We start from the raw sequence: 26,395 nt of genomic DNA, 5'->3' as shown, positions 1-26,395 counted from the left end.
AAACAGCACCAGGCAGAATCCCTCTGCAGGTCCCAGCACAACACAGTATATAACCTACAGTATACCCAACAGCCTAGTGCTGCACGTGGCAGTCCAGCAAACAACCTGGAACAGTGCAACCACCAGTCCTGCACTGCATCTACCAGAAAAATGACTATACCAGAGCACCGCATCTGCTCCACCAGAGCACCACAGTAGAAGCATTCATCTACTCCACCACTACAGCAAGCAAAGGGACCATCCCAGAGCACTGCAGTAGAACCATTCATCTACTCCACCACTACAACAAGCAAAGCGACCATCCCAGAGCACCGCAGTAGAACCATTCATCTACTCCACCACTACAGCAAGCAAAGGGACCATCCCAGAGCAGTGCAGTAGAAGCATTCATCTACTCCACCACTACAGCAAGCAAAGCGACCATCCCAGAGCACCACGATTGAACCATTCATTTACTCCACCACTACAGCAAGCAAAGCGACCATCCCAGAGCACTGCAGTAGAACCATTCATCTACCCCCCACTACAACAAGCAAAGCGACCATCCCAGAGCACTGCGGTAGAACCATTCATCTACCCCACCACTACAGCAAGCAAAGTGACCATCCCAGAGCACTGCGGTAGAACCATTCATCTACTCCACCACTGAGGCAAGCAAAGCGACCATCCCAGAGCACCGCAGTAGACCCATTCATCTACTACGTCACTACAGTAAGCAAAGCGACCATCCCAGAGCACCGCAGTAGAACCATTCATCTACTCCACCATTACAGCAAGCAAAGCGACCATCCCAGAGTACCGCAGTAGAACCATTCATTGACTACACCACTACAGTAAGCAAAGCGACCATCCCAGAGCACCGCGGTAGAACCATTCATCTACTCCACCACTACAGCAAGCAAAGCGACCACCCAGAGCACTGCGGTTTAACCATTCATCTACTCCACTACTACAGCAAGCAAAGTGACCATCCCAGTGTGCCGCAGTATGCCCATTCATCTACTCCACCACTACAGCAAGCAAAGCGACCATCCCAGAGTACCGCAGTAGAACCATTCATTGACTACACCACTACAGCAAGCAAAGCGACCATCCCAGAGCACTGCGGTAGAACCATTCATCTACTCCACCACTGAGGCAAGCAAAGCGACCATCCCAGAGCACCGCAGTAGACCCATTCATCTACTACATCACTACAGTAAGCAAAGCGACCATCCCAGAGCACCGCAGTAGAACCATTCATCTACTCCACCACTACAGCAAGCAAAGCGACCATCCCAGAGTACCGCAGTAGAACCATTAATTGACTACACCACTACAGTAAGCAAAGCGACCATCCCAGAGCACCGCAGTAGAACCATTCATCTACTCCACCACTACAGCAAGCAAAGCGACCACCCAGAGCACTGCGGTTTAACCATGAATCTACTCCACTACTACAGCAAGCAAAGTGACCATCCCAAAGCACTGCAGTGGAACCATGTATCCACCAGCAAAATGAACACCCAAGAGAACCGCGGTGGAACCATGCATCCACCAGCACATCAAACAATGTCACTATCCCAGAGCCCACGTAGAACGATGTATCCACGAGCACCATAAACAAAGTGACCATCCCAGAGCATTGCAGTAGAATGATGCATCCACCAACACAGCAAACAACCAGAAACAGAGCAGCCACCAGCAAAGTGACCATCCCAGAGCATCGAAGTAGAATGATGCATCCACTAACAAAGTGACCATCCCAGAGCACCGTAGCAGAACCATGCGTCCATAAGGACAGCAAACAAAGCGACCATCCCAGAGCACCGCAGTAGACTCATACACCTACCAGCAAAGCAACCATTGCAGAGCACCACAGTAGATCCATGAATCCACCAGAACAGCAAACAACCTGAAACAGAGCAATCACCAGCACTGCAGTGCATCTACCAGCAACATGACTATCCTAGAGCACCGCATTAGAACCATGCATCCACCAGTAGAGCAAACACTCTTAGTTTGGTGCTGACAGGCACAGTGTTCAGTCTGCACTCCATCTATCATCAAAGCACCAGCATCAATCACATGCCAACATCACATAACTGGCACAACTGCAAGCAAACAAAAACTAGAACACTGGCTGCAGCTAAGAATACTGCAGGACTGAAGAAAACAGACATGGCTGAGTCTTACCCACGAATACTGCATGACACCCAGCAACCATGACCATCAATCACATGCCAACATCACATAACGGACACAACAACTGCAAGAAAACAAGAACTGCAACACCAGCTGCAGCTACCAATACCGCAGGACTCAAGAATAGAGACAGCTGAGTCTCACCCACGAAGACTACACGACACCCAACAACCACAACCATCAATCACATGCCAACATCACATAACTGACACAACAACTGCAAGAAAACAAGAACTGCAACACCAGCTGCAGCTACCAATACCGCAGGACTCAAGAATAGAGACAGCTGAGTCTTACCCATGAAGACTACACGACACCCAACAACCACAACCATCAATCACATGCCAACATCACATAACTGACATAAAAAAAATAAAAGCTGCAATGACTGCTGAAGCTACCAATACCACAGGCCTCAAGGAAACAGACAGCCTACCCACCCAACAACCATCAGTCATGTACACAAAATGGTACATGGCAGCCAGAGTTACAAATGCTATCTCGCTCGGACACTGTCTAAAACACATGAAGGAAAACTGCACACAAGATGGAGTCACCAGTATTTCATAACCCAAACAGTGACCTCCGTCATCCAGCCAAAGACTGCTAAACTCTAGCAGCAGCTACCAGGATCACTGGACAGTTCATGCACGCCACGAAACAAAAACTATGTACGTGAGAGTGAGCTTGCAACATCAGAAGGCAGCGTACACAACTGGATCACGCAAACACTGCACCCACCAGTCACAGGATCCAATATCTAGAGGTTCCAAACAGTGCCAAAGACAGCACACCCAAACATGAACTCCACACACCCAAAAGAGCAGATTGTGCAGGCAGCAATGCCAACCAGCACACAACCACTGGCCAGATGCTCCCTTTAACTCCAGCCCAGCCTGAACATGCTGTCAAGCACACCTCTTTATTGCACAAACAGCAGCTTCACCCACACTTCACACCTCCTCCCCTGGCACTGCCACATGCTGCAATGTACAGATGATGTCAAGCCTGCCAGGCACTGAGAGATCCCATGACATCAGTGGATGCCAGGCTGGTTGGTTTCACGCTTACCCTCTGCGCTGCTGCTGTGGCGGTGGGGTGTTCGACATGCCATCTCCAGTGGGCACAATACTGGTGAGGGTCACCTCGTCAATGCTCTTGCTGCTCCGCCCCTTCCTGCTGATTGGTCGCTGCGACTCCAAGGACCATTCCTGCAGCAAGATAGGTCAAAGGAAGAGAGGTGAGTGTGAGGAGGAAAGAGGTCGTAGGCTAAGATGGCGGTGCAGTGAGATGGAGTGAGAGTATGAGGGAGGGAGAAGAGGGGGGCAGAAGAGAGGTGTGAAGGGGAAGCCGAAGAAGGGAGAGGGAGGTTTGGAGCGATGCACAGGCTTAGAGAGATGCAGAGAGCCCTTTGGAAGGTGCACAGAGAAGGGCAGATTTCCACCCTGGCATGGCACTGAAAACCCCCCAGGTGGGGGCAGCACTGTTCAGCCTGTTGTCAGCCCATAATGGAGCCCAGCGTAATAAACAACCTTGGGGGAAGCACATCCGTAGGTCCAAATCAGTCATCTCAAATAACTAACTTTTTTTCAGAAATAATGAGATTAAAACCAATGTTCTGGGTAACAAAAAGGGTCTCAACTTAGTTTGAGAATCCTTTCTTTTTATAATGTATGCAGGTTACAGCTCATCTCATCAATAGATTATTGGTGTTTTGATATGAACTGTTAGCTGCTATTCTAAACCCAATAAACTGTTTGTTTGGTGGTTTAAAAATACTTTCCAATGTCTGCTCAATTAGTGATGTTTCCGGTTGGGTGTTCACTGACTGGCCTCGTCCCTCGACAAATGCTCACCAGCGGTGCACGTAGCCCATCTTGTTAACTTAACACAATGGGGCCTGGCTTCTTTTGGCAGTCAAGGGTGAAGTTTGGCTTCGGTCTTGGAAGCCTGCACTAGGCCCCACTGCTGTGAGTGCAGAGCTTGCTGGACAGGTTTACCTTCCTGTAGCACCCTTCCCAGTCCAGAAGCCGGGGGAACACGCCACACACAGAACTCTTTATTAGGTCTCTCTATTCCTCAGCATATGATCACATGCTAAGTCACTGATTATTGTCATAACCGTTAATAACCCCACCTTATCACCTCAAGGCAAGCTATGCAATCTCTCTCCTAGGTCTCCCAGAACCACAAGGGTCCTAGCACACCTAGTCTCATGAAACTACATCTTCCCCCTTGTTAAATAAAAAGTACAAACAATAATTATATCTTTTCTCTTTAACAAGTTGTTGAGACGCTCGCACTAGCCGGCCAGATGAGTGGTATGTTTTAGGTGAGATGCACTCTGGTTGTGCACCGTTGACAAGGGTTCCGATGCTTGATCTCGACTGTCAGGCAGAATCACCTCCTCAGATTGCAGGAGCTGACTAGCATCAAGGTAGGGGCTTAAAATGTGACAAGTCTCCCGAGATGGACTTTCCTGGATGATGTGTTGTCACTATGTCCTTTTCATGTCACCACCCTCCGAGGTTCGACAGCAAACGGAGTGTCTGCTTTTGTTTGTTTGACCCAGTCACCTTCATCGAAGACCCTTTCCTGATCTGGTCACCGATCTTCATATGTTTTCAGTTTTGCACTTTTGAGAAGTGTCAAAGCATGAACCTTATCAGCATGAAAGCATTGGTCCACTGTGGCAGTTTGGCTCTGATTGCTCTTCCAAATAGCAAGGTGGCAGGACTCTCACCAGCTGTGGAGTGAGGAGCTGAATGATAAGCACAGAGGGCTTGACATGGGGGCTTGATTCAGTTTGATCCCCTCCCATCGATGCACGCTCCATTACCCGCTTGAGGGTACCCATGAATCGTTCTATGCCATTAGCTTGGGGCCACAGAGGTGTACTCTTTTGATACGCGACGTTTAGTTTCACGAGAAACGTCTTGAATTCCCGGCTGTTGAATGGAGTACCACTGTCAGACTTGACAACGGCAAGGATACCCCACGCTGCAAAGATTTCACCCAGCTGCTCGATAACCTTGTCATGGGTGATTGATGACAATTCCTCCACCAAAGGAAAGCATAAATACTAACCAGTAATTATCATGAGATGTGTCCATTTCCTAAGGGTTCAAAGAAATCAACTGCAGCTCTTTCCCAATCCTGTGTAGGAAGGTCAGACATTGTCAATGGGCACTGAGTTTCTTCAGGGGTACGGTAGTTCTAAAGACGGCACTCCTTTAGCTCCCTTTTAACTTGCTGCTCATCTAGGCGTAGGGAACCGCACTCAGTCTCTTGGGGCTGTTTTGGTAGCTACAATACCACGATGCCCTTCATGGGCCAGTTCAGTGACTTGTTGTCTTAGGGTCTCAGTTATAGAGATTCTTGAGTCTCTCAGAAGAAAGCCTTCCTTGGTCATAGACAGTTCATCCTGTACATTTTTTTAATTCAAAGCCGTTATCAAGATTTTGAACTCTTTTACCACAATTGAGTTGAAATGATGTATTTAAGAATGAGCATATTCTTGTCAGCATTAGCAGCAGCAATAATCTGTTTGATGGATAATGCAGCCGGCGTGCTGGACCTTACAATTACATGAATGTACTCTTCAGCCATTGTGGACGTCAAACTGTGCCTGTGCAGAGGTAAACGTCAAAAGTAATCAGCAGGGTTTTCATTTTTGCTCGGCTTGTGTACAATCGCAGTCGTACTCTTGCAGGCGCAACCCCCACCTCTCAATGCGTCTTGGTTTTCAGGTTCCCAAAAATAGTGAGTAACGTTTGGTGGTCGGTTATGATAGTGAAAGACTTTCAGTTAAGAAATACATGAAAATGTATGCAGGCCCACAGTACAGCCAGACTGTCCTCCGTCTGAGAGTAGGTACGTTCAAACAGGCTTAGGCCAGAATGTGTCTCCGGGTTTCGGATGACCATTATGTTGAGCAAGAAGTGCTCCAGCCCCACCGGACTCGCATCTTCAGTGATCTCAGCGTGGGGTCCAGATAGGTCATCTCAGTCGCATTTTTGAAGTTCTGATCACATTCCACAGACCACTGAAAACGAACATTGTGTTTCGTCAACTCTCTCAGTGTGGCGCTCTCTGTAGCAAAGTCACGGATGTACCTTGAGCAATAACTGGCCATGCCTAAGAAGGATCGCAGCTTGGTAACATCTTGCTAGGGGTAAGTCACTGACAGTGCTTGCACTTTATCTGGGTCAAGAGTCATTCCCCCATCAGAGAATATGTATCCAAAGATTTTTAATTTCTTCTTGTGAAACTCACACTTTGCCACATTCAGAGTGAGACCTGCATCAGCAAGCAACTGGCACTCTTCTGTATGAGCCTCGTCATGCTCTTCGTGTTGCTCCAAATAACAGACTATCATCACTGTAGTTAAAAGCATGCGTGACAGGTCAATTATTCGACGTATAGCATCCTGAATTTCTGCAGCTGGCGACACTCCAAAACTCAATCTGTTATATCTGTACAAACCAGCAGGAGTAAAAAAAAAATAGTGACGTACCTGCAGTTTCTCTTCCATCTTGTTCAAGCCAAGACGAGAGAACACTTTGGCATCGTCCAACTGCATAATCATGTCCGCTATGTGTGGCTCAGGTTGTCTTTCCTGAGTGCCTTGTTGGCCTGGCTCATATCAACACAGACACCCACTGCACCTCCATTGCAGTTTTTGGGCACCACCACTATGGGTGAAATGCATGGCGTAAGACCAGTGGAGCGCTCAACAATGTCATGCTTCAACAGCGTCATGTTGTTTTCAGTTCTTTCTCAACAGCTTCTTGCAAATGAAAGGCAATTCTGCAGTGCCGCGGGGCAACAGGGCTAATGTCCTCATTAACGTTAAGTTGCACTTTCATTGTCGACGGAAATTGGCTCCCAATTTCAGACAGTGTGTAGATTGTAATGAGAGATCATTCCTATGTCAGCAGCTGTGGCAAAGCTTAGTAGGCATGCACTGGGTGAAGTTCCTTGAACGTGAATTGGCACTTGCACGGAAACTGCATTATATTGCATTGTCACTGTGAATGACCCTTGACTTCGCAATGGTTTAGAAGTAGCCGACGTGTATACCTTCTTGTTTGACGGGTTGAGGTGTGGCATTGAAAACAGGCTATTGAACCTCTACTGGCATGATGCTAATCGACGCACCACTGTCTATGATGACGGTTATGGGACAACTGTTAACTTTTATTGTAATCATGGGGCAGTGTCCAAATGAACTTGGCTGTTTTTTCGTTGATGATCCAACTTTGACCTTTGTTCTTCCTTGCACGCAGCCAACCCCACATGTGCCTGGCATCCTTTGGGAGACCTCATCATTGCACATCCATCTTCCTCACTGGTGCGTGATAATGACAAAGAAGTGCCTTTGCAGGCAAGCTTGACGATGAGTGCATATGTCTGGTTTCTACTTATCGTTACTGGTGTTGCTTTTTGGCCTTGTGGGAGTGGCAAGAATGCTTCTGGAACTTTCAGGCATCCATTTTCTCTTTTTGCTGTGATGCATTTGGTTTCTCGCAGCAAACGTATTAAGTGGTTTACTTTTCCGCAACCCTTGCACGTCTTTCCTATGGCTGGACATTCACCTTTGTGGGGATATGAAAACCCACTTTGGAAGCATGCCTTTTCGTTCTCTGAAGACGTCTGCTTTCATGTTTAGGAAACTGGACTTCTTTGCAGATGTCTTCCCCCCACCCCCACTTTGTGCCCCCTTTAGAACTACCAGATGCTGGTTTTCGACTACCAGTGCACTGAGGTCTCTAATCAGACCTCAGTGCTAGTGTTATTTCTTTCAAAGCAAGGTATGTCTAAATGTATTAAAATTTGCACCAGATTTTAGTACCCCTGTAAGTACCTAGTCATGACGAGTGACCCAGCTAGATGATGGCTGCACAAAAAATAATGGTGTTTGGTATCAAACACCTTTCCGTAATAAATAAATACTGATGCCTGAATTGTATTTATTAGGTCATGCACACAGAAGGCACCTTAGAGGTGCCCCCTGGAAACCTACTAGTCCTCTAGTGTGTTGGCTGACTAGTAACGAACAGCCTGCACGACAGGCAAGCTTCTCAGCTCCAGAAGGTGAGAGCCCTGCTCTCAGAGGCCAGAAACAATGCTTTCCCTGGCAGTAGATGTTATCACCTCCTCCAACAGGATGGCTAGTAAATCTGCAAACCAACACCAGGGACTTTAAAGGCCCTGCTGCCTTTGATATGTGACTCCAGCTTTCCCAGACCTGGGAGAGGCAACTCCCTGCCCCGAGGCCAATTTGGCACCGGGACAGGCAAACCATTAGATAGTCAGGAGACATGTTACACTCACAGACTAGTCACACCTCTAAGACGGGCTACCTGAAGTGAACAAGAAAATAGGAATTCCACCATCTTGTGTGTGGTAGAATTAGGCACTCTGGGACAGGGTTATGCCCACTTCACACAGAAGTGGTCATAAAGTGGGTGTAGTGACCCCAAGGGTAAGTAGTCCGTTAGCTTCTACACTTCACTCCCCTTAACACCTCTAAATTCAGTATTTAGGTGGTACCCTGATACCAGGAACTCAGATTCCTTGGACCAAAAAAGAAGGGCACTGAAGGGCTGCAAAAAGCAAGAACTGAGCGGCAACAACTGACTTGGCTCCAACCCTCTGGACTGCCTGCTGTCCTTGACAATTGCACCAAATTCGACTTATCCTGCAGCTGCTCTGCCTCTAAAAGCTTGAGAGACTTGAGGACTGCCAGCACTTCAGGGAACCACCAGCATCTCCCATGGAGTAGTGGAGATCCCCCAGCTGGCACCCAAGAAGAACCGTGAGAGCCCCAGACCGTGGAAAACCCGACACCTAAAAGCAACACTGCACTCGACCCCCTCCAGCCAGAGTCGAAGTGGACTAACGGTGCCAACGAGGGCCTTAGACCCTCCAGAGCCGAACCCCACCTTGGGTTTAACCAGACTGGTCCCACAGTCGCCGCCTGCAGGATCTTTTGTGCAGGACCCAAGAAACCAGAGTCTTGACAATGCAGCCCCACCGGACAAAGCACCACTGCACACGCGTCCCCCAGCCCGAGTTGCTGTGGACTAACTGCGCGTCTGGGTGCCCCAGTGCTGGCCAAGATGACCTGTTGGTGCTTCCTTGGACCTTGACCCAAGCGCATCCTAACTCCCAAAGACTGATCCTGTAAGTCGCTGCTATGTTCCCAAATGCAGTATGTGTTTCTTTCCCATAGGATATTTGGGCACCTGAAGCTGAAAAGTGCCTCTGCACCCGGACGTTCCAGTGCCTCCTGAAGAGACCCGTGGGTGCTTCCTTGGACCAGGCTTCATACTTACATTAGCTCCTGAAGGATGGTCCTGTAAGTCGCTTAGTACCCACATGCCGCATATATGCCTTTTCCAATAGGATAACATTATCACATTAGAGTCAATACAAGTGTATTTTATTGTGACTTAAAAATTGAAAACTCAAAAAGTACTTACTAGATTATGATGAAATAGGTGTCTAAATTTATATAAAAATGTGTGCTATTTTTATAAATTGGTGTTGGATTTCTTTATTGAGTGTGTGTCTTGCTTAATGGCTCTGTGTCTGCAATAAATTCTTAACACTATCCTCTCATAAGCCTAAACTGCTCGCCCACAAAACTACAAAAGAGAGCATTTAGTGTTATTATTTTAACCCCTGTCAGCCAGTAGCGTCACCAGTGCTATCTGCATAGGGTACCTCTACATTGGTACACTACAGAGATAGCCAGCTTCCTACTTCGTGCATCTGCTTGGTTCTTGTACCTGCTTTTCATTACCAGCGCTGTTTGTCATTGTTCCGGCTTCCATATCAGCCGCATGTCGTTCTGCCTGCATTGGATGTTGCAGCCATTAGTATTGTGTCTAAACTGAGCGTCTCTGAACATGCTTCTTCTGAAAGAGTCTGACAGACAATCATCGATGGCTCTAAGGCATATGGCTTCTTCACTCTTCAATTCACTAAACTCACCGTGTTTGATGAGCACATCAAGTCTTTCAACACACTCATCTATCGTTTCACCGGCTTGCTGCCTCGCTTGATTGAAAAAGTACCTTTCGTAGTCGACATTCGGCATCCGATTGAACTTGGTATTCAAGTCTTCTTTCGTCACTGGCAAGATCCTTTAAATACCTAATTATTTTTTTATCTACTAGGGCATCTATGAAATCATCGAACGTCTCAATCCATGCGGTCCACCTGGCGCCAATACCCTGTTTCTTGGCGTGTGGTTCCAGAAACACAGCTGCATCATACTTTGCGCTCTTTTCCACCACCATTGAGCGCATATGCTGTTCAGATGGCGGCTGCTGTCCACCGAGAACTGCAACTTCTGCAACCACGGGCTGCGTGCTTGCACTTGGGTCGTCCTGCACGAGCTGAGGTCAAAGATCACTCCTTTTTATCGATGGTGAGTAATGATTCTGTTATCGCACTTGATCATTGTTGCATTTAGGCTTTTGCATCGGACCTGGATGTCACTGCCTTCAGCGTTACGTTTGTATCGATGATGACTATGTTAGGGAGCACCACAGTCTCTTTCGGCCAGCCCAATGGGTTTTGGTTGGCCTTTCGAATGCTCTCCTCCGCAGGGCCTTCCACTTCTTTGAGGGCCGTATAAGGGCTGGAGTGGGCCTTCGACTCTACACACGCCAACTCCGAACTGCTTCTCATTGAGTTGTGCATAAATGGTGCACGAAGCAGTCTGCTGGGGTCATTGCAAACTTTCAGGAAGAGCAGCTGTGTTTGTTTGGGCCAAGTCACCCCTACGTGTCGGCAGTTGTAGTGTCCTCCCCAGCCTGGGAGCATGCAAAATAGAACACACTACACATGGAGCTCTTGATTAGATGTCTTTATTCCTCAGCATACGATTACACAATAAATCATTGATTATCTCATAACCCTTAATAACCACACCTTAAGCCTCCTAGCAACTTAGGCAATCTCTCTCCTAACTCTGCCCAGAACCGCGAGGGTCCTAGCACACCTAGTCTCATGACACACACCAGTGTTACAGGTAAATAACTATATGTCCTACCTCAAACTGTGGCCAGTTCATAGCCGTGCCAGGCCCGTGCGTGTTGCGCCACCACTTGAGATCCTCCTGGTCATCCGAGGCCATGATCCCTTGGTACAGATCCCGGTAGAGAGCATGGAATCTGCAACCCAGAGCAAGAGACAAGGAGATTGGGTCAGATCTGTACTCTGCAGAGAGGTCTCCACCTTCAAACATGCACGGATATAAATCCCTTGGTTGCATTAGGATTACAGGAAGTGCCAGGTCTACAACCAAAATCCTGTGCCCTTCACCCATCCTCAACACACCATGGTCAGAAAACACATGGAGATACCCCCAGGCTGTGCCTCACCTCTCTTCCCCAAGGCCAAGGAGATCTCTCACCCACCACTGCACAGAGGCACATGCCCCACACACATACATGGCCCTGGCTCGACACCTGCCAGCGGTCAATGATCTTTGAGGCGCTGCAATGCCTTTGGATCGAAAGTGTGCCCCTGCTTCCCAACCGGATGGTAGAACTAGAATCCAAAGAAGGATGGTATGTAGTGGGCCGAATGATGTCTTAGGTTCTACTGAGGGTGCTACTGATTATGTCTGAGCAAGTTACTGAACTACAGAAAACACTTACCAGGCCTGAGCACGAGGAGACAAAATAACGCACAGGGGAGATGTAGCAAGTACACCATGAATCCAAACGAAAGCGAGGACAATGGCCTTAGTCATAGAAAGTTATAATTGTGGTGCAGTGGGCCCCACACAACTGCACCTGCTGCACTATCAACAGCCACCCCACTAATGCACACCAATCGAAAATCAGTACAGGCTCATTCTGCCCAATTGGGGGGAGGAGGACAATGCTCTTCTTATGGCTGGATCGTCACGTCCCTCGGCACGGGGTACCATTCAGATCACACCCCATTGGTGGGGGGAGGTGGAGATGGGATGCAGCAGAACCACAGTCCTTTGTTAAGTATTCAAATATATCTATTTTTTTTTTTTTTAAAGAAGTTCTTCAAAATACACAGTTCATAATCTGCACGCATAGGTTCAAGCATTGCCCTTATAAGGTAGTCATCCAATAATGACCAGATATGAACGTAACCAGGTTGCACCTGATTGCAGACTGTACCTGTGGGCCAACGTAGGCCCCCACCTTAAGAGAACCCCTTGTGATTATACAGTTACTGTTTTCAATAGCCACTGGCAGCCTGAAACCTCTAATAAAAGTAACAGTGATCCTGGACTCTGACGGCAGAATAACCCTTGGTGATTACTCTAGCAAATGGCAGGTCCCAGAAGTAGTTCTGGTCCAAGTGAGACGAGCCACTGGCTACACTTACACAGCACTCACAACCCTTAGGGTCTCGGTGCCCGTTAGAAATGGGTTTTCTGGTTGCTAGGGTATGTACCTCAGCCAGGCAGGACCCACCACTCTAGCCGGGGCAAGTAAGTTACACGCTAAAGATAATCTGGTCTCACCCCCGGTAGCTTGGCACAGAACAGTCAGGCTTATCCCCAGAGGCAATGTGTAAAGTGTTTGCACAACACACACACCAGTGACACAATAAATACACCACAAAGGAGACTCCACAAGGGGTGTATGAAAATGTATGTATCCTGTAATATAAACACGTAATTAGACCAGAACATCATAGTCCTGAATTCTTATGCATATTAGGCGATTGTCAAACACTGCAGTGCATACAATAAGAAAAGAGGTTTCTACACTGCATATCACAAAACATCATTCCTGGACATATTCTGCAGTCACAAAATACCATTCGTCCTGACACTACAAGGATCAACACGGCATATTTTATAAATGCTGCGCATCTTGTGCAATTACTGAATTAGTATTAGCCATCCTGTCAGTATAAGGTATCCACACAACATACGTCATCACTTCAGGGCATGTAATGCAAAATAATTCACCAAATGTCACTAGTGGCTCATAGATTACACGAGGTTTGACAGACGGAGAGGTTGGCTGAAAAGCTCATTTCCTTCACACACACCACGCAGACTTCTCCCTGGGCCCTAGAAGGGAAAGAAGCATGTGGAAGGGAAGGTCATCTCTCACCAGGCCCTGATGCACAGGGGAGTGAGCAGTCCTCGGCACATGCTAGCTAGCTGGGTCGCAGCTCATGTGGTCAGCGATCCGGCGGGGCCACAGCCCAGGACTTGCCTCTGTGTTTGGGGCGCTCGAGCCCCAAGGGATAGGGAGTGGCAAACATGCTGGGAGTAACGTACAGTAGAGCACTATCCACGCGGCAAAATAAATGACGCGTTGCTTACTACAAGCTGGAGAGCTCCCCTGCAAATAAGGGAAAGCACAAGCGGCCAAGGAACAATAGGGAAAGTGCTCTTTACGCGCTACGTTAAAACAAACCAGGGAGCAGGAACTGGCGCTCGCTCTGCCCCGGGCTCCTCGGGAGCCACTAGGAGGGAGCGTAACAGGGGCAGGCCAGCACACAACAACAAGGAGTTGAAAGGGAGCTTCCTCCTGGCAGTCCTTGTAGTGCTAACGAAGTATATAGGGTCTACCTTAAGGGTGACATAGCTGTAGTAAAAAGGGAGTTTAGACCTTGGCAAGTAGTTTGACTTGCCAAGTCAATGTGGCAATAAACTGCACATGCAGACGCTGCAGTGGCAAGCCAGAGACTGGTTTGAAAGGGCACTTCTGTGGGTGGCGCAATCAGCGCTGCAGGCCACTAGTAGCATTTAATTTACAGGCCCCTGTGTATATGTCATACCACTCTACAAGGGACTTACAGGTAAATTAAATATATGCCAAATAAGTGTAAACCAATTATACCAAGTTTTAGGTGGGGGGAGAGCACATGCACCTAAACACTGTTTAGCAGTGGTAAAGTGCCCAGAGTCCTAAAGCCAACAAAAAGAGGGTTAGAAAAATAGGAGGAGAAAGGCAAACAGTCCGGGATAACCCTGCAGAAAGGGCCATTTCCAACAGTTCTGGTTTAAATAAACACAGTTCACTAATGGGACAAGCTTTGAACTTCTTAAGAACCAGTAATGAGGGACAGTCTGACATCCAGAGGAACAGCCTGACCTCATGTGACCCCCAGAGGGACAGTCTGACCTCCAGAGGGACAGCCTGATCTCATGTGACCCCCAGAGGGACAGTCTGACCTCATGTGACCCCCAGCGGGACAGCCTGACCTCATCTGACCCCCAGAGGGACAGCCTGACCTCCAGAGGGACAGCTTTATGCCTTTAGTGCTGAAGCACTTAGAGGAGACCCTTTTTCCCCTTACTATGTTAAATAGATGCTGCATGTCAAGGGGTGTTTGACGGGTGGCCTGGTAGGAGAAGATGCGGTGTTTGTAGGTCAGAGAAGCAGTCTTGAAACGTATACAGTCTGCTGGAGACAGGCAGTCTGGCAGCCTGGGAGGTGGGGGGCACAGACAGTTCCTTTAAGTCTGGGTACATCCTGAACTGCTGTATGGTGGGAAGGCTAGTGTTTCTGGATTCCGGTTTTGTGAAGCTCAAAATTAAAGGCATTGCAGTCACCTAGGACTTCTTCATATGATAAATAAATAATGCATTTAACAGAAAAGTGCAAGAGTCTATGCGAAATAATATAAGCACTGTATTTTATAAGTTTGCAGTAAGCAACCATACTTAAGTATTTTAAGTTTATAAAACAAATATTAATGTACTGACTTAAGTTAGCCTGACCTTTGACGCCATTTTAAGAAGGATTTATCACCTAGCATTGAAAGGCCTGTTTTCCGCATTGACCTGTTTTGCACGAAATGTTTTTCTATACAATGAAGATGCTGTAACTTTCCAGAAGCATCACTTAGCGAAACAGATATTTGTTTTGTATTGGAAAACAGATAGTGAGGTTCTCACCAGGAGGAGAGGAGGAAACAGGAAGGATGATTCATGGGACGAACTGTCTGAACTGCAAAATGTGGATGTAGTGTCTTTTTCAAGGACTTGTGTGCCAGGCCCACTGTGAAGACATGAAAACCTGGGGAGTTTACCTACTCCCAAAGGTTTACTGAAATCCTACTGGATGTTGTGAACGAGGAATGTAATATTTGTTTCCATCTACAATAGTGTGTTTATATTAGTGCATGTTCCTAGAGTACAAGGGGGCTACTCACTCGCGTTTCTAGAGATCCATTACTGGGTTTCTTGAGACCATACCTCTCTTCATGACAACATATTCTCTGTTTTATTAGACGTCTGCTGATTTATAGCTGAGAATACTTTCCAGCTTGACAAGTTCTTTATTTATTGTGGAAAGGCTTTATGCTTTTTGTAAAGAAATGGCTCCCTGTTGCAGTTACCCCCCACTTTTTGCCTGATACTGATGCTGACTTGACTGAGAAGTGTGCTGGGACCCTGCTAACCAGGCCCCAGCACCAGTGTTCTTTCACCTAAAATGTACCATTGTTTCCACAATTGGCACAACCCTGGCACTTAGGTAAGTCCCTTGTAACTGGTACTTCTAGTACCAAGGGCCCTGATGCCAGGGAAGGTCTCTAAGGGCTGCAGCATGTCTTATGCCACCCTAGAGACCCCTCACTCCGCACAGACACACTGCTTACAAGCCTGTGTGTGCCAGTGAGAACAAAATGAGTACGTCGACATGGCACTCCCCTCAGGGTGCCATGCCAGCCTCTCACTGCCTATGCAAGTATAGGTCAGTCACCCCTCTAGCAGGCCTTACAGCCCTAAGGCAGGGTGCACTATACCATAGGTGAGGGTACCAGTGCCTGAGCACTGTGCCCCTACAGTGTCTAAACAAAACCTTAGACATTGTAAGTGCAGGGTAGCCATAAGAGTATATGGTCTGGGAGTCTGTCAAACACGAACTCCACAGCACCATAATGGCTACACTGAAAACTGGGAAGTTTGGTATCAAACTTCTCAGCACAATAAATGCACACTGATGCCAGTGTACATTTTATTGTAAAATACACCACAGAGGGCACCTTAGAGGTGCCCCCTGAAACTTAACCGACTGTCTGTGTAGGCTGACTAGTTCCAGCAGCCTGCCACACCAGAGACATGTTGCTGGCCCCATGGGGAGAGTGCCTTTGTCACTCTGAGGCCAGTAACAAAGCCTGCACTGGGTGGAGATGCTAACACCTCCCCCAGGCAGGAGCTGTGACACCTGGCGGTGAGCCTCAAAGGCTCACCCCTTTGTCACAGCCCAGCAGGGCACTCCAGCTTAGTGGAGTTGCCCGCCCCCTCCGGCCACGGCCCCCACTTTTGGCGGCAAGGCTGGAGGGAACAAAGAAAGCAACACGGAGGAGTCACTGGCCAGTCAGGACAGCCCCTAAGGTGTCCTGAGCTGAGGTGACTCTGACTTTTAGAAATCCTCCATCTTGCAGATGGAGGATTCCCCCAATAGGGTTAGGATTGTGACCCCCCTCCCCTTGGGAGGAGGCACAAAGAGGGTGTACCCACACTCAGGGCTAGTAGCCATTGGCTACTAACCCCCCAGACCTAAACACGCCCTTAAATTTAGTATTTAAGGGCTACCCTGAACCCTAGAAAATTAGATTCCTGCAACAACAAGAAGAAGGACTGCCCAGCTGAAAACCCCTGCAGAGGAAGACCAGAAGACGACAACTGCCTTGGCTCCAGAAACTCACCGGCCTGTCTCCTGCCTTCCAAAGATCCTGCTCCAGCGACGCCTTCCAAAGGGACCAGCGACCTCGACATCCTCTGAGGACTGCCCCTGCTTCGAAAAGACAAGAAACTCCCGAGGACAGCGGACCTGCTCCAAGAAAGGCTGCAACTTTGTTTCCAGCAGCCTTGAAAGAACCCTGCAAGCTCCCCGCAAGAAGCGTGAGACTTGCAACACTGCACCCGGCGACCCCGACTCGGCTGGTGGAGATCCAATACCTCAGGAGGGACCCCCGGACTACTCTCCGACTGTGAGTACCAAAACCTGTCCCCCCTGAGCCCCCACAGCGCCGCCTGCAGAGGGAATCCCGAGGCTTCCCCTGACCGCGACTCTCTGAAACCTAAGTCCCGACGCCTGGAAAAGACCCTGCACCCGCAGCCCCCAGGACCTGAAGGACCGGACTTTCACTGGAGAAGTGACCCCCAGGAGTCCCTCTCCCTTGCCCAAGTGGAGGTTTCCCCGAGGAAGCCCCCCCTTGCCTGCCTGCAGCGCTGAAGAGATCCGTTGATCTCTCATAGACTAACATTGCGAACCCGACGCTTGTTTCTACACTGCACCCGGCCGCCCCCGCGCTGCTGAGGGTGAAATTTCTGTGTGGGCTTGTGTCCCCCCCGGTGCCCTACAAAACCCCCCTGGTCTGCCCTCCGAAGACGCGGGTACTTACCTGCAAGCAGACCGGAACCGGGGCACCCCCTTCTCTCCATTCTAGCCTATGCGTTTTGGGCACCACTTTGAACTCTGCACCTGACCGGCCCTGAGCTGCTGGTGTGGTGACTTTGGGGTTGCTCTGAACCCCCAACGGTGGGCTACCTTGGACCAAGAACTGAACCCTGTAAGTGTCTTACTTACCTGGTTAACCTAACAAATACTTACCTCCCCTAGGAACTGTGAAAATTGCACTGTGTCCACTTTTAAAACAGCTATTTGTCAATAACTTGAAAAGTATACATGCAATTTTTATGATTTAAAGTTCCTAAAGTACTTACCTGCAATACCTTTCGAATGAGATATTACATGTAGAATTTGAACCTGTGGTTCTTAAAATAAACTAAGAAAAGATATTTTTCTATAACAAAACCTATTGGCTGGATTTGTCTCTGAGTGTGTGTACCTCATTTATTGTCTATGTGTATGTACAACAAATGCTTAACACTACTGTAAAGAAATGGCTCCCTGTTGCAGTTACCCCCCACTTTTTGCCTGATACTGATGCTGACTTGACTGAGAAGTGTGCTGGGACCCTGCTAACCAGGCCCCAGCACCAGTGTTCCTTCACCTAAAATGTACCATTGTATCCACAATTGGCACACCCTGGCATTCAGATAAGTCCCTTGTAACTGGTACTTCTAGTACCAAGGGCCCTGATGCCAAGAAAGGTCTCTAAGGGCTGCAGCATGTCTTATGCCACCCTAGAGACCTCTCACTCAGCACAGACACACTGCTTACAAGCCTGTGTGTGCTAGTGAGAACAAAATGAGTAAGTCGACATGGCACTCCCCTCAGGGTGCCATGCCAGCCTCTCACTGCCTATGCAGTATAGGTAAGACACCCCTCTAGCAGGCCTTACAGCCCTAAGGCAGGGTGCACTATACCATAGGTGAGGGTACCAGTGCATGAGCACTGTGCCCCTACAGTGTCTAAACAAAACCTTAGACATTGTAAGTGCAGGGTAGCCATAAGAGTATATGGTCTGGGAGTCTGTTTTACACGAACTCCACAGCACCATAATGGCTACACTGAAAACTGGGAAGTTTGGTATCAAACTTCTCAGCACAATAAATGCACACTGAAGCCAGTGTACATTTTATTGTAAAATACACCACAGAGGGCACCTTAGAGGTGCCCCCTGAAACTTAACCAACTATCTGTGTAGGCTGACTGGTTCCAGCAGCCTGCCACACTAGAGACATGTTGCTGGCCCCATGGGGAGAGTGCCTTTGTCACTCTGAGGCCAGTAACAAAGCCTGCACTGGGTGGAGATGCTAACACCTCCCCCAGGCAGGAACTGTGACACCTGGCGGTGAGCCTCAAAGGCTCCCCCCTTTGTCACAGCCCAGCAGGGCACTCCAGCTTAGTGGAGTTGCCCGCCCCCTCCGGCCACGGCCCCCACTTTTGGCGGCAAGGCTGGAGGGAACAAAGAAAGTAACAAGGAGGAGTCACTGGCCAGTCAGGACAGCCCCTAAGGTGTCCTGAGCTGAGGTGACTCTAACTTTTAGAAATCCTCCATCTTGCAGATGGAGGATTCCCCCAATAGGGTTAGGATTGTGACCCCCTCCCCTTGGGAGGAGGCACAAAGAGGGTGTACCCACCCTCAGGGCTAGTAGCCATTGGCTACTAACCCCCCAGACCTAAACACGCCCTTAAATTTAGTATTTAAGGGCTACCCTGAACCCTAGAAAATTAGATTCCTGCAACTACAAGAAGAAGGACTGCCTAGCTGAAAACCCCTGCAGAGGAAGACCAGAAGACGACAACTGCCTTGGCTCCAGAAACTCACCGGCCTGTCTCCTGCCTTCCAAAGATCCTGCTCCAGCGACGCCTTCCAAAGGGACCAGCGACCTCGACATCCTCTGAGGACTGCCCCTGCTTCGAAAAGACAAGAAACTCCCGAGGACAGCGGACCTGCTCCAAGAAAGGCTGCAACTTCGTTTCCAGCAGCCTTGAAAGAACCCTGCAAGCTCCCCGCAAGAAGCGTGAGACTTGCAACACTGCACCCGGCGACCCCGACTCGGCTGGTGGAGATCCAACACCTCAGGAGGGACCCCAGGACTACTCTGATACTGTGAGTACCAAAACCTGTCCCCCCTGAGCCCCCACAGCGCCGCCTGCAGAGGGAATCCCGAGGCTTCCCCTGACCGCGACTCTTTGAATCCAAAGTCCCGACGCCTGGGAGAGACCCTGCACCCGCAGCCCCCAGGACCTGAAGGACCGGACTTTCACTGGAGAAGTGACCCCCAGGAGTCCCTCTCCCTTGCCCAAGTGGAGGTTTCCCCGAGGAATCCCCCCCTTGCCTGCCTGCAGCGCTGAAGAGATCCCGAGATCTCTCATAGACTAACATTGCGAACCCGACGCTTGTTTCTACACTGCACCCGGCCGCCCCCGTGCTGCTGAGGGTGAGATTTCTGTGTGGGCTTGTGTCCCCCCCGGTGCCCTACAAAACCCCTCTGGTCTGCCCTCCGAAGACGCGGGTACTTACCTGCAAGCAGACCGGAACCGGGGCACCCCCTTCTCTCCATTCTAGCCTATGTGTTTTGGGCACCACTTTGAACTCTGCACCTGACCGGCCCTGAGCTGCTGGTGTGGTGACTTTGGGGTTGCTCTGAACCCCCAACGGTGGGCTACCTTGGACCAAGAACTGAACCCTGTAAGTGTCCTACTTACCTGGTAAAACTAACAAAAACTTACCTCCCCCAGGAACTGTGAAAATTGCACTAAGTGTCCACTTTTAAAACAGCTATTTGTCAATAACTTGAAAAGTATACATGCAATTTTGATGATTTGAAGTTCCTAAAGTACTTACCTGCAATACCTTTCGAATGAGATATTACATGTAGAATTTGAACCTGTGGTTCTTAAAATAAACTAAGAAAAGATATTTTTCTATATAAAAACCTATTGGCTGGATTTGTCTCTGAGTGTGTGTACCTCATTTATTGTCTTGTGTATGTACAACAAATGCTTAACACTACTCCTTGGATAAGCCTACTGCTCGACCACACTACCACAAAATAGAGCATTAGTATTATCTATTTTTACCACTATTTTACCTCTAAGGGGAACCCTTGGACTCTGTGCATGCTATTCCTTACTTTGAAATAGCACATACAGAGCCAACTTCCTACATTGGTGGATCAGCGGTGGGGTACAAGACTTTGCATTTGCTGGACTACTCAGCCAATACCTGATCACACGACAAATTCCAAAATTGTCATTAGAAATTGATTTTTGCAATTTGAAAAGTTTTCTAAATTCTTAAAAGACCTGCTAGGGCCTTGTGTTAGATCCTGTTTAGCATTTCTTTTAGAGTTTAAAAGTTTGTAAAAGTTTGAATTAGATTCTAGAACCAGTTGTAGATTCTTAAAAAGTATTCCAACTTTTAGAAGCAAAATGTCTAGCACAGATGTGACTGTGGTGGAACTCGACACCACACCTTACCTCCATCTTAAGATGAGGGAGCTAAGGTCACTCTGTAAAATAAAGAAAATAACAATGGGCCCCAAACCTACCAAAATACAGCTCCAGGAGCTTTTGGCAGAGTTTGAAAAGGCCAACCCCTCTGAGGGTGGCAACTCAGAGGAAGAGGATAGTGACTTGGAGGAAAATTCCCCCCTACCAGTCCTATCTAGGGAGAACAGGGTCCCTCAAACCCTGACTCCAAAAATAATAGTCAGAGATGCTGGTTCCCTCACAGGAGAGACCAACACCTCTGAAATCACTGAGGATAGCCCCAGTGAAGAGGACATCCAGTTAGCCAGGATGGCCAAAAGATTGGCTTTGGAAAGACAGCTCCTAGCCATAGAGAGGGAAAGACAAGAGATGGGCCTAGGTCCCATCGATGGTGGCAGCAACTTAAATAGGGTCAGAGATTCTCCTGACATCCTAAAAATCCCCAAAGGGATTGTAACAAAATATGAAGATGGTGATGACATCACCAAATGGTTCACAGCTTTTGAGAGGGCTTGTGTAACCAGAAAAGTAAACAGATCTCACTGGGGTGCTCTCCTTTGGGAAATGTTCACTGGAAAGTGTAGGGATAGACTCCTCACACTCTCTGGAAAAGATGCAGAATCTTATGACCTCATGAAGGGTACCCTGATTGAGGGCTTTGGATTCTCCACTGAGGAGTATAGAATTAGATTCAGGGGGGCTCAAAAATCCTCGAGCCAGACCTGGGTTGATTTTGTAGACTACTCAGTAAAAACACTAGATGGTTGGTTGACTGGAAATGAAGTGTGTGACTATGTTGGGCTTTATAATTTGTTTATGAAAGAACACATTTTAAGTAACTGCTTCAATGAAAAGTTGCATCAGTATCTGGTAGACCTAGGTCCAATTTCTCCCCAAGAATTGGGAAAGAAGGCAGACCACTGGGTCAAGACTAGGGTAACCAAAACTTCCACTGGGGGTGACCAAAAGAAAGGGGTTACAAAAACTCCCCAGGAGAAAGTGGGTGACACTAGAAACAAAGAAAAAGAGTCCTCTGTAGGCCCCCAAAAACCAGAACAGGTGGGTGGGCCCCAAGACACAACCCAAAACAAAGGTGGGTACCAGGGTAAGAACTGGGATGCCACTAAGGCATGGTGCCACAACTGTAAACAGTCTGGGCACCACACCAAGGACACTTCTTGTCCCAAAAACAAACCCCAGAACAAAATTCCTGGGGTAACCAGTGTAGCCATGGGAGATGACTCCTCAGATGAGGAGGTCTTCCTAGCCTTCAACTGGAAACAGGGCCCAACAGGTGAGTTGGAGATTCCAGAGGGAAGTAGACACTTCCACCACCTACTGGTGAATGGAATCCCAACCACTGCCCTGAGAGACACTTGTGCCAGTCACACTATTGTGCATGACAGGCTGGTGCTCTCAAACCAGTACATCCCAGGTGAGACTGTCAGGGTAAGAGTTAGCCTAGACAGGGTCACTAAGAGGCCTGTGGCTTTAGTGCCCATAGAAGTGGGTGGCACTCTTAGCTGGAGAAGGGTAGTAGTCAGTACAGACCTCCCCCTTGATTGTCTCCTTGGAAATGACTACCCAGAGGTTAGTCAGAGCCCAAGAGAGAAACTGGTTCAGTGCCAGTCCTCTCTCAAGGATTCTGGAAGTCCTGCCTCTGCAGTAAATGCAAGCAGGCCCCAGAAGAAGAAGAAAAGAAAACAGAGTAGGAGGGGTGGACAACCTTTAGCCAAGGTTACAGCAAGCCAAGGAGATTCTGCTCCAGTAGGGGAGAACTCCAAAAATGGCCCTGATAAAGTCCAACCTGACCCACAAGAAGTCCTGGCTAGTCAGGCAACTGTTAAACCTGAGTGGGTGGCTCCTCAGCTAACAGAAGAAAGAGTGGAAGAAGGGTGTTTACTACAAGATGTGGTAACCCCCCACTCCAATACAGCAGACAGGCAACCTGAACCCAAAGAAGCCTGTAACTTAGCCCCTTCCCTTTTAGGTGAAGAGCTAAAGGTGTGGTTCTGGGCACTGACAGCTGTCAGTGGCCTCTGCTGGGTGTTAGCCTTTATGGCTGCACTATCCTTAGCATGGTGGTCTGACCCCATGCCAAATAGCAAGTTAGGCCCCCTGACCCTATTGGTCATGGTGGGGTTACTCCAGCTCTGGGTAACCTCTCTGGGTAAGCTAGGGGTGACCCTGGCCAAGATAAGGTTAGCAGAGGTGGACACCTCTAAGACCAAAATAGAAAGAATGGGTGGAGACATTGAAGAGGCAGACAAGAGGCAATTCAGACTAGGTCCTATCACTGTGGAAGTGGGTCAGTTCCCCAAAGGGAATGACCTGAACAGAAGGATGTAAGGCAGAGTAGGCCCTGCAACTAACCAGCCTATTTCTCCTACTCTTCCTCGCCTGACAGACTAGGAAGACTCTCCCAGCTTGGGCTGAGTCTCCTGGCCTGTGGGCTGGGGGGGGCTTGTGTAAAGAAATGGCTCCCTGTTGCAGTTACCCCCCACTTTTTGCCTGATACTGATGCTGACTTGACTGAGAAGTGTGCTGGGACCCTGCTAACCAGGCCCCAGCACCAGTGTTCCTTCACCTAAAATGTACCATTGTATCCACAATTGGCACACCCTGGCATTCAGATAAGTCCCTTGTAACTGGTACTTCTAGTACCAAGGGCCCTGATGCCAAGAAAGGTCTCTAAGGGCTGCAGCATGTCTTATGCCACCCTAGAGACCTCTCACTCAGCACAGACACACTGCTTACAAGCCTGTGTGTGCTAGTGAGAACAAAATGAGTAAGTCGACATGGCACTCCCCTCAGGGTGCCATGCCAGCCTCTCACTGCCTATGCAGTATAGGTAAGACACCCCTCTAGCAGGCCTTACAGCCCTAAGGCAGGGTGCACTATACCATAGGTGAGGGTACCAGTGCATGAGCACTGTGCCCCTACAGTGTCTAAACAAAACCTTAGACATTGTAAGTGCAGGGTAGCCATAAGAGTATATGGTCTGGGAGTCTGTTTTACACGAACTCCACAGCACCATAATGGCTACACTGAAAACTGGGAAGTTTGGTATCAAACTTCTCAGCACAATAAATGCACACTGAAGCCAGTGTACATTTTATTGTAAAATACACCACAGAGGGCACCTTAGAGGTGCCCCCTGAAACTTAACCAACTATCTGTGTAGGCTGACTGGTTCCAGCAGCCTGCCACACTAGAGACATGTTGCTGGCCCCATGGGGAGAGTGCCTTTGTCACTCTGAGGCCAGTAACAAAGCCTGCACTGGGTGGAGATGCTAACACCTCCCCCAGGCAGGAACTGTGACACCTGGCGGTGAGCCTCAAAGGCTCCCCCCTTTGTCACAGCCCAGCAGGGCACTCCAGCTTAGTGGAGTTGCCCGCCCCCTCCGGCCACGGCCCCCACTTTTGGCGGCAAGGCTGGAGGGAACAAAGAAAGTAACAAGGAGGAGTCACTGGCCAGTCAGGACAGCCCCTAAGGTGTCCTGAGCTGAGGTGACTCTAACTTTTAGAAATCCTCCATCTTGCAGATGGAGGATTCCCCCAATAGGGTTAGGATTGTGACCCCCTCCCCTTGGGAGGAGGCACAAAGAGGGTGTACCCACCCTCAGGGCTAGTAGCCATTGGCTACTAACCCCCCAGACCTAAACACGCCCTTAAATTTAGTATTTAAGGGCTACCCTGAACCCTAGAAAATTAGATTCCTGCAACTACAAGAAGAAGGACTGCCTAGCTGAAAACCCCTGCAGAGGAAGACCAGAAGACGACAACTGCCTTGGCTCCAGAAACTCACCGGCCTGTCTCCTGCCTTCCAAAGATCCTGCTCCAGCGACGCCTTCCAAAGGGACCAGCGACCTCGACATCCTCTGAGGACTGCCCCTGCTTCGAAAAGACAAGAAACTCCCGAGGACAGCGGACCTGCTCCAAGAAAGGCTGCAACTTCGTTTCCAGCAGCCTTGAAAGAACCCTGCAAGCTCCCCGCAAGAAGCGTGAGACTTGCAACACTGCACCCGGCGACCCCGACTCGGCTGGTGGAGATCCAACACCTCAGGAGGGACCCCAGGACTACTCTGATACTGTGAGTACCAAAACCTGTCCCCCCTGAGCCCCCACAGCGCCGCCTGCAGAGGGAATCCCGAGGCTTCCCCTGACCGCGACTCTTTGAATCCAAAGTCCCGACGCCTGGGAGAGACCCTGCACCCGCAGCCCCCAGGACCTGAAGGACCGGACTTTCACTGGAGAAGTGACCCCCAGGAGTCCCTCTCCCTTGCCCAAGTGGAGGTTTCCCCGAGGAATCCCCCCCTTGCCTGCCTGCAGCGCTGAAGAGATCCCGAGATCTCTCATAGACTAACATTGCGAACCCGACGCTTGTTTCTACACTGCACCCGGCCGCCCCCGTGCTGCTGAGGGTGAGATTTCTGTGTGGGCTTGTGTCCCCCCCGGTGCCCTACAAAACCCCTCTGGTCTGCCCTCCGAAGACGCGGGTACTTACCTGCAAGCAGACCGGAACCGGGGCACCCCCTTCTCTCCATTCTAGCCTATGTGTTTTGGGCACCACTTTGAACTCTGCACCTGACCGGCCCTGAGCTGCTGGTGTGGTGACTTTGGGGTTGCTCTGAACCCCCAACGGTGGGCTACCTTGGACCAAGAACTGAACCCTGTAAGTGTCCTACTTACCTGGTAAAACTAACAAAAACTTACCTCCCCCAGGAACTGTGAAAATTGCACTAAGTGTCCACTTTTAAAACAGCTATTTGTCAATAACTTGAAAAGTATACATGCAATTTTGATGATTTGAAGTTCCTAAAGTACTTACCTGCAATACCTTTCGAATGAGATATTACATGTAGAATTTGAACCTGTGGTTCTTAAAATAAACTAAGAAAAGATATTTTTCTATATAAAAACCTATTGGCTGGATTTGTCTCTGAGTGTGTGTACCTCATTTATTGTCTTGTGTATGTACAACAAATGCTTAACACTACTCCTTGGATAAGCCTACTGCTCGACCACACTACCACAAAATAGAGCATTAGTATTATCTATTTTTACCACTATTTTACCTCTAAGGGACAACTACTCCTTGGATAAGCCTACTGCTCGACCACACTACCACAAAATAGAGCATTAGTATTATCTATTTTTACCACTATTTTACCTCTAAGGGGAACCCTTGGACTCTGTGCATGCTATTCCTTACTTTGAAATAGCACATACAGAGCCAACTTCCTACATTGGTGGATCAGCGGTGGGGTACAAGACTTTGCATTTGCTGGACTACTCAGCCAATACCTGATCACACGACAAATTCC

General features: G+C 48.8%; 1 protein-coding gene across 5 annotated transcripts in view; it reads right to left on the bottom strand.

Moving 5' to 3' along the window:
* Positions 1-26,395, bottom strand: part of PACSIN3 (protein kinase C and casein kinase substrate in neurons 3) — a 249,608-nt gene that overhangs the window by 36,008 nt on the left and 187,205 nt on the right. For all 5 annotated transcript variants that reach the window (XM_069221670.1, XM_069221668.1, XM_069221672.1 and 2 more), the window contains 2 exons: positions 11,252-11,372; positions 3,256-3,395 (listed from right to left, as the gene is read on the bottom strand). In XM_069221670.1, the coding sequence (XP_069077771.1) occupies positions 3,256-3,395; positions 11,252-11,372 (261 nt within the window). The remainder of the gene's footprint in view (positions 1-3,255; positions 3,396-11,251; positions 11,373-26,395) is intronic.

This window comes from Pleurodeles waltl, chromosome 3_1, assembly GCF_031143425.1.
Source record: "Pleurodeles waltl isolate 20211129_DDA chromosome 3_1, aPleWal1.hap1.20221129, whole genome shotgun sequence".
Lineage (NCBI taxonomy): Eukaryota > Metazoa > Chordata > Amphibia > Caudata > Salamandridae > Pleurodeles > Pleurodeles waltl.
This window is presented reverse-complemented; position numbering and strand designations above follow the sequence as displayed.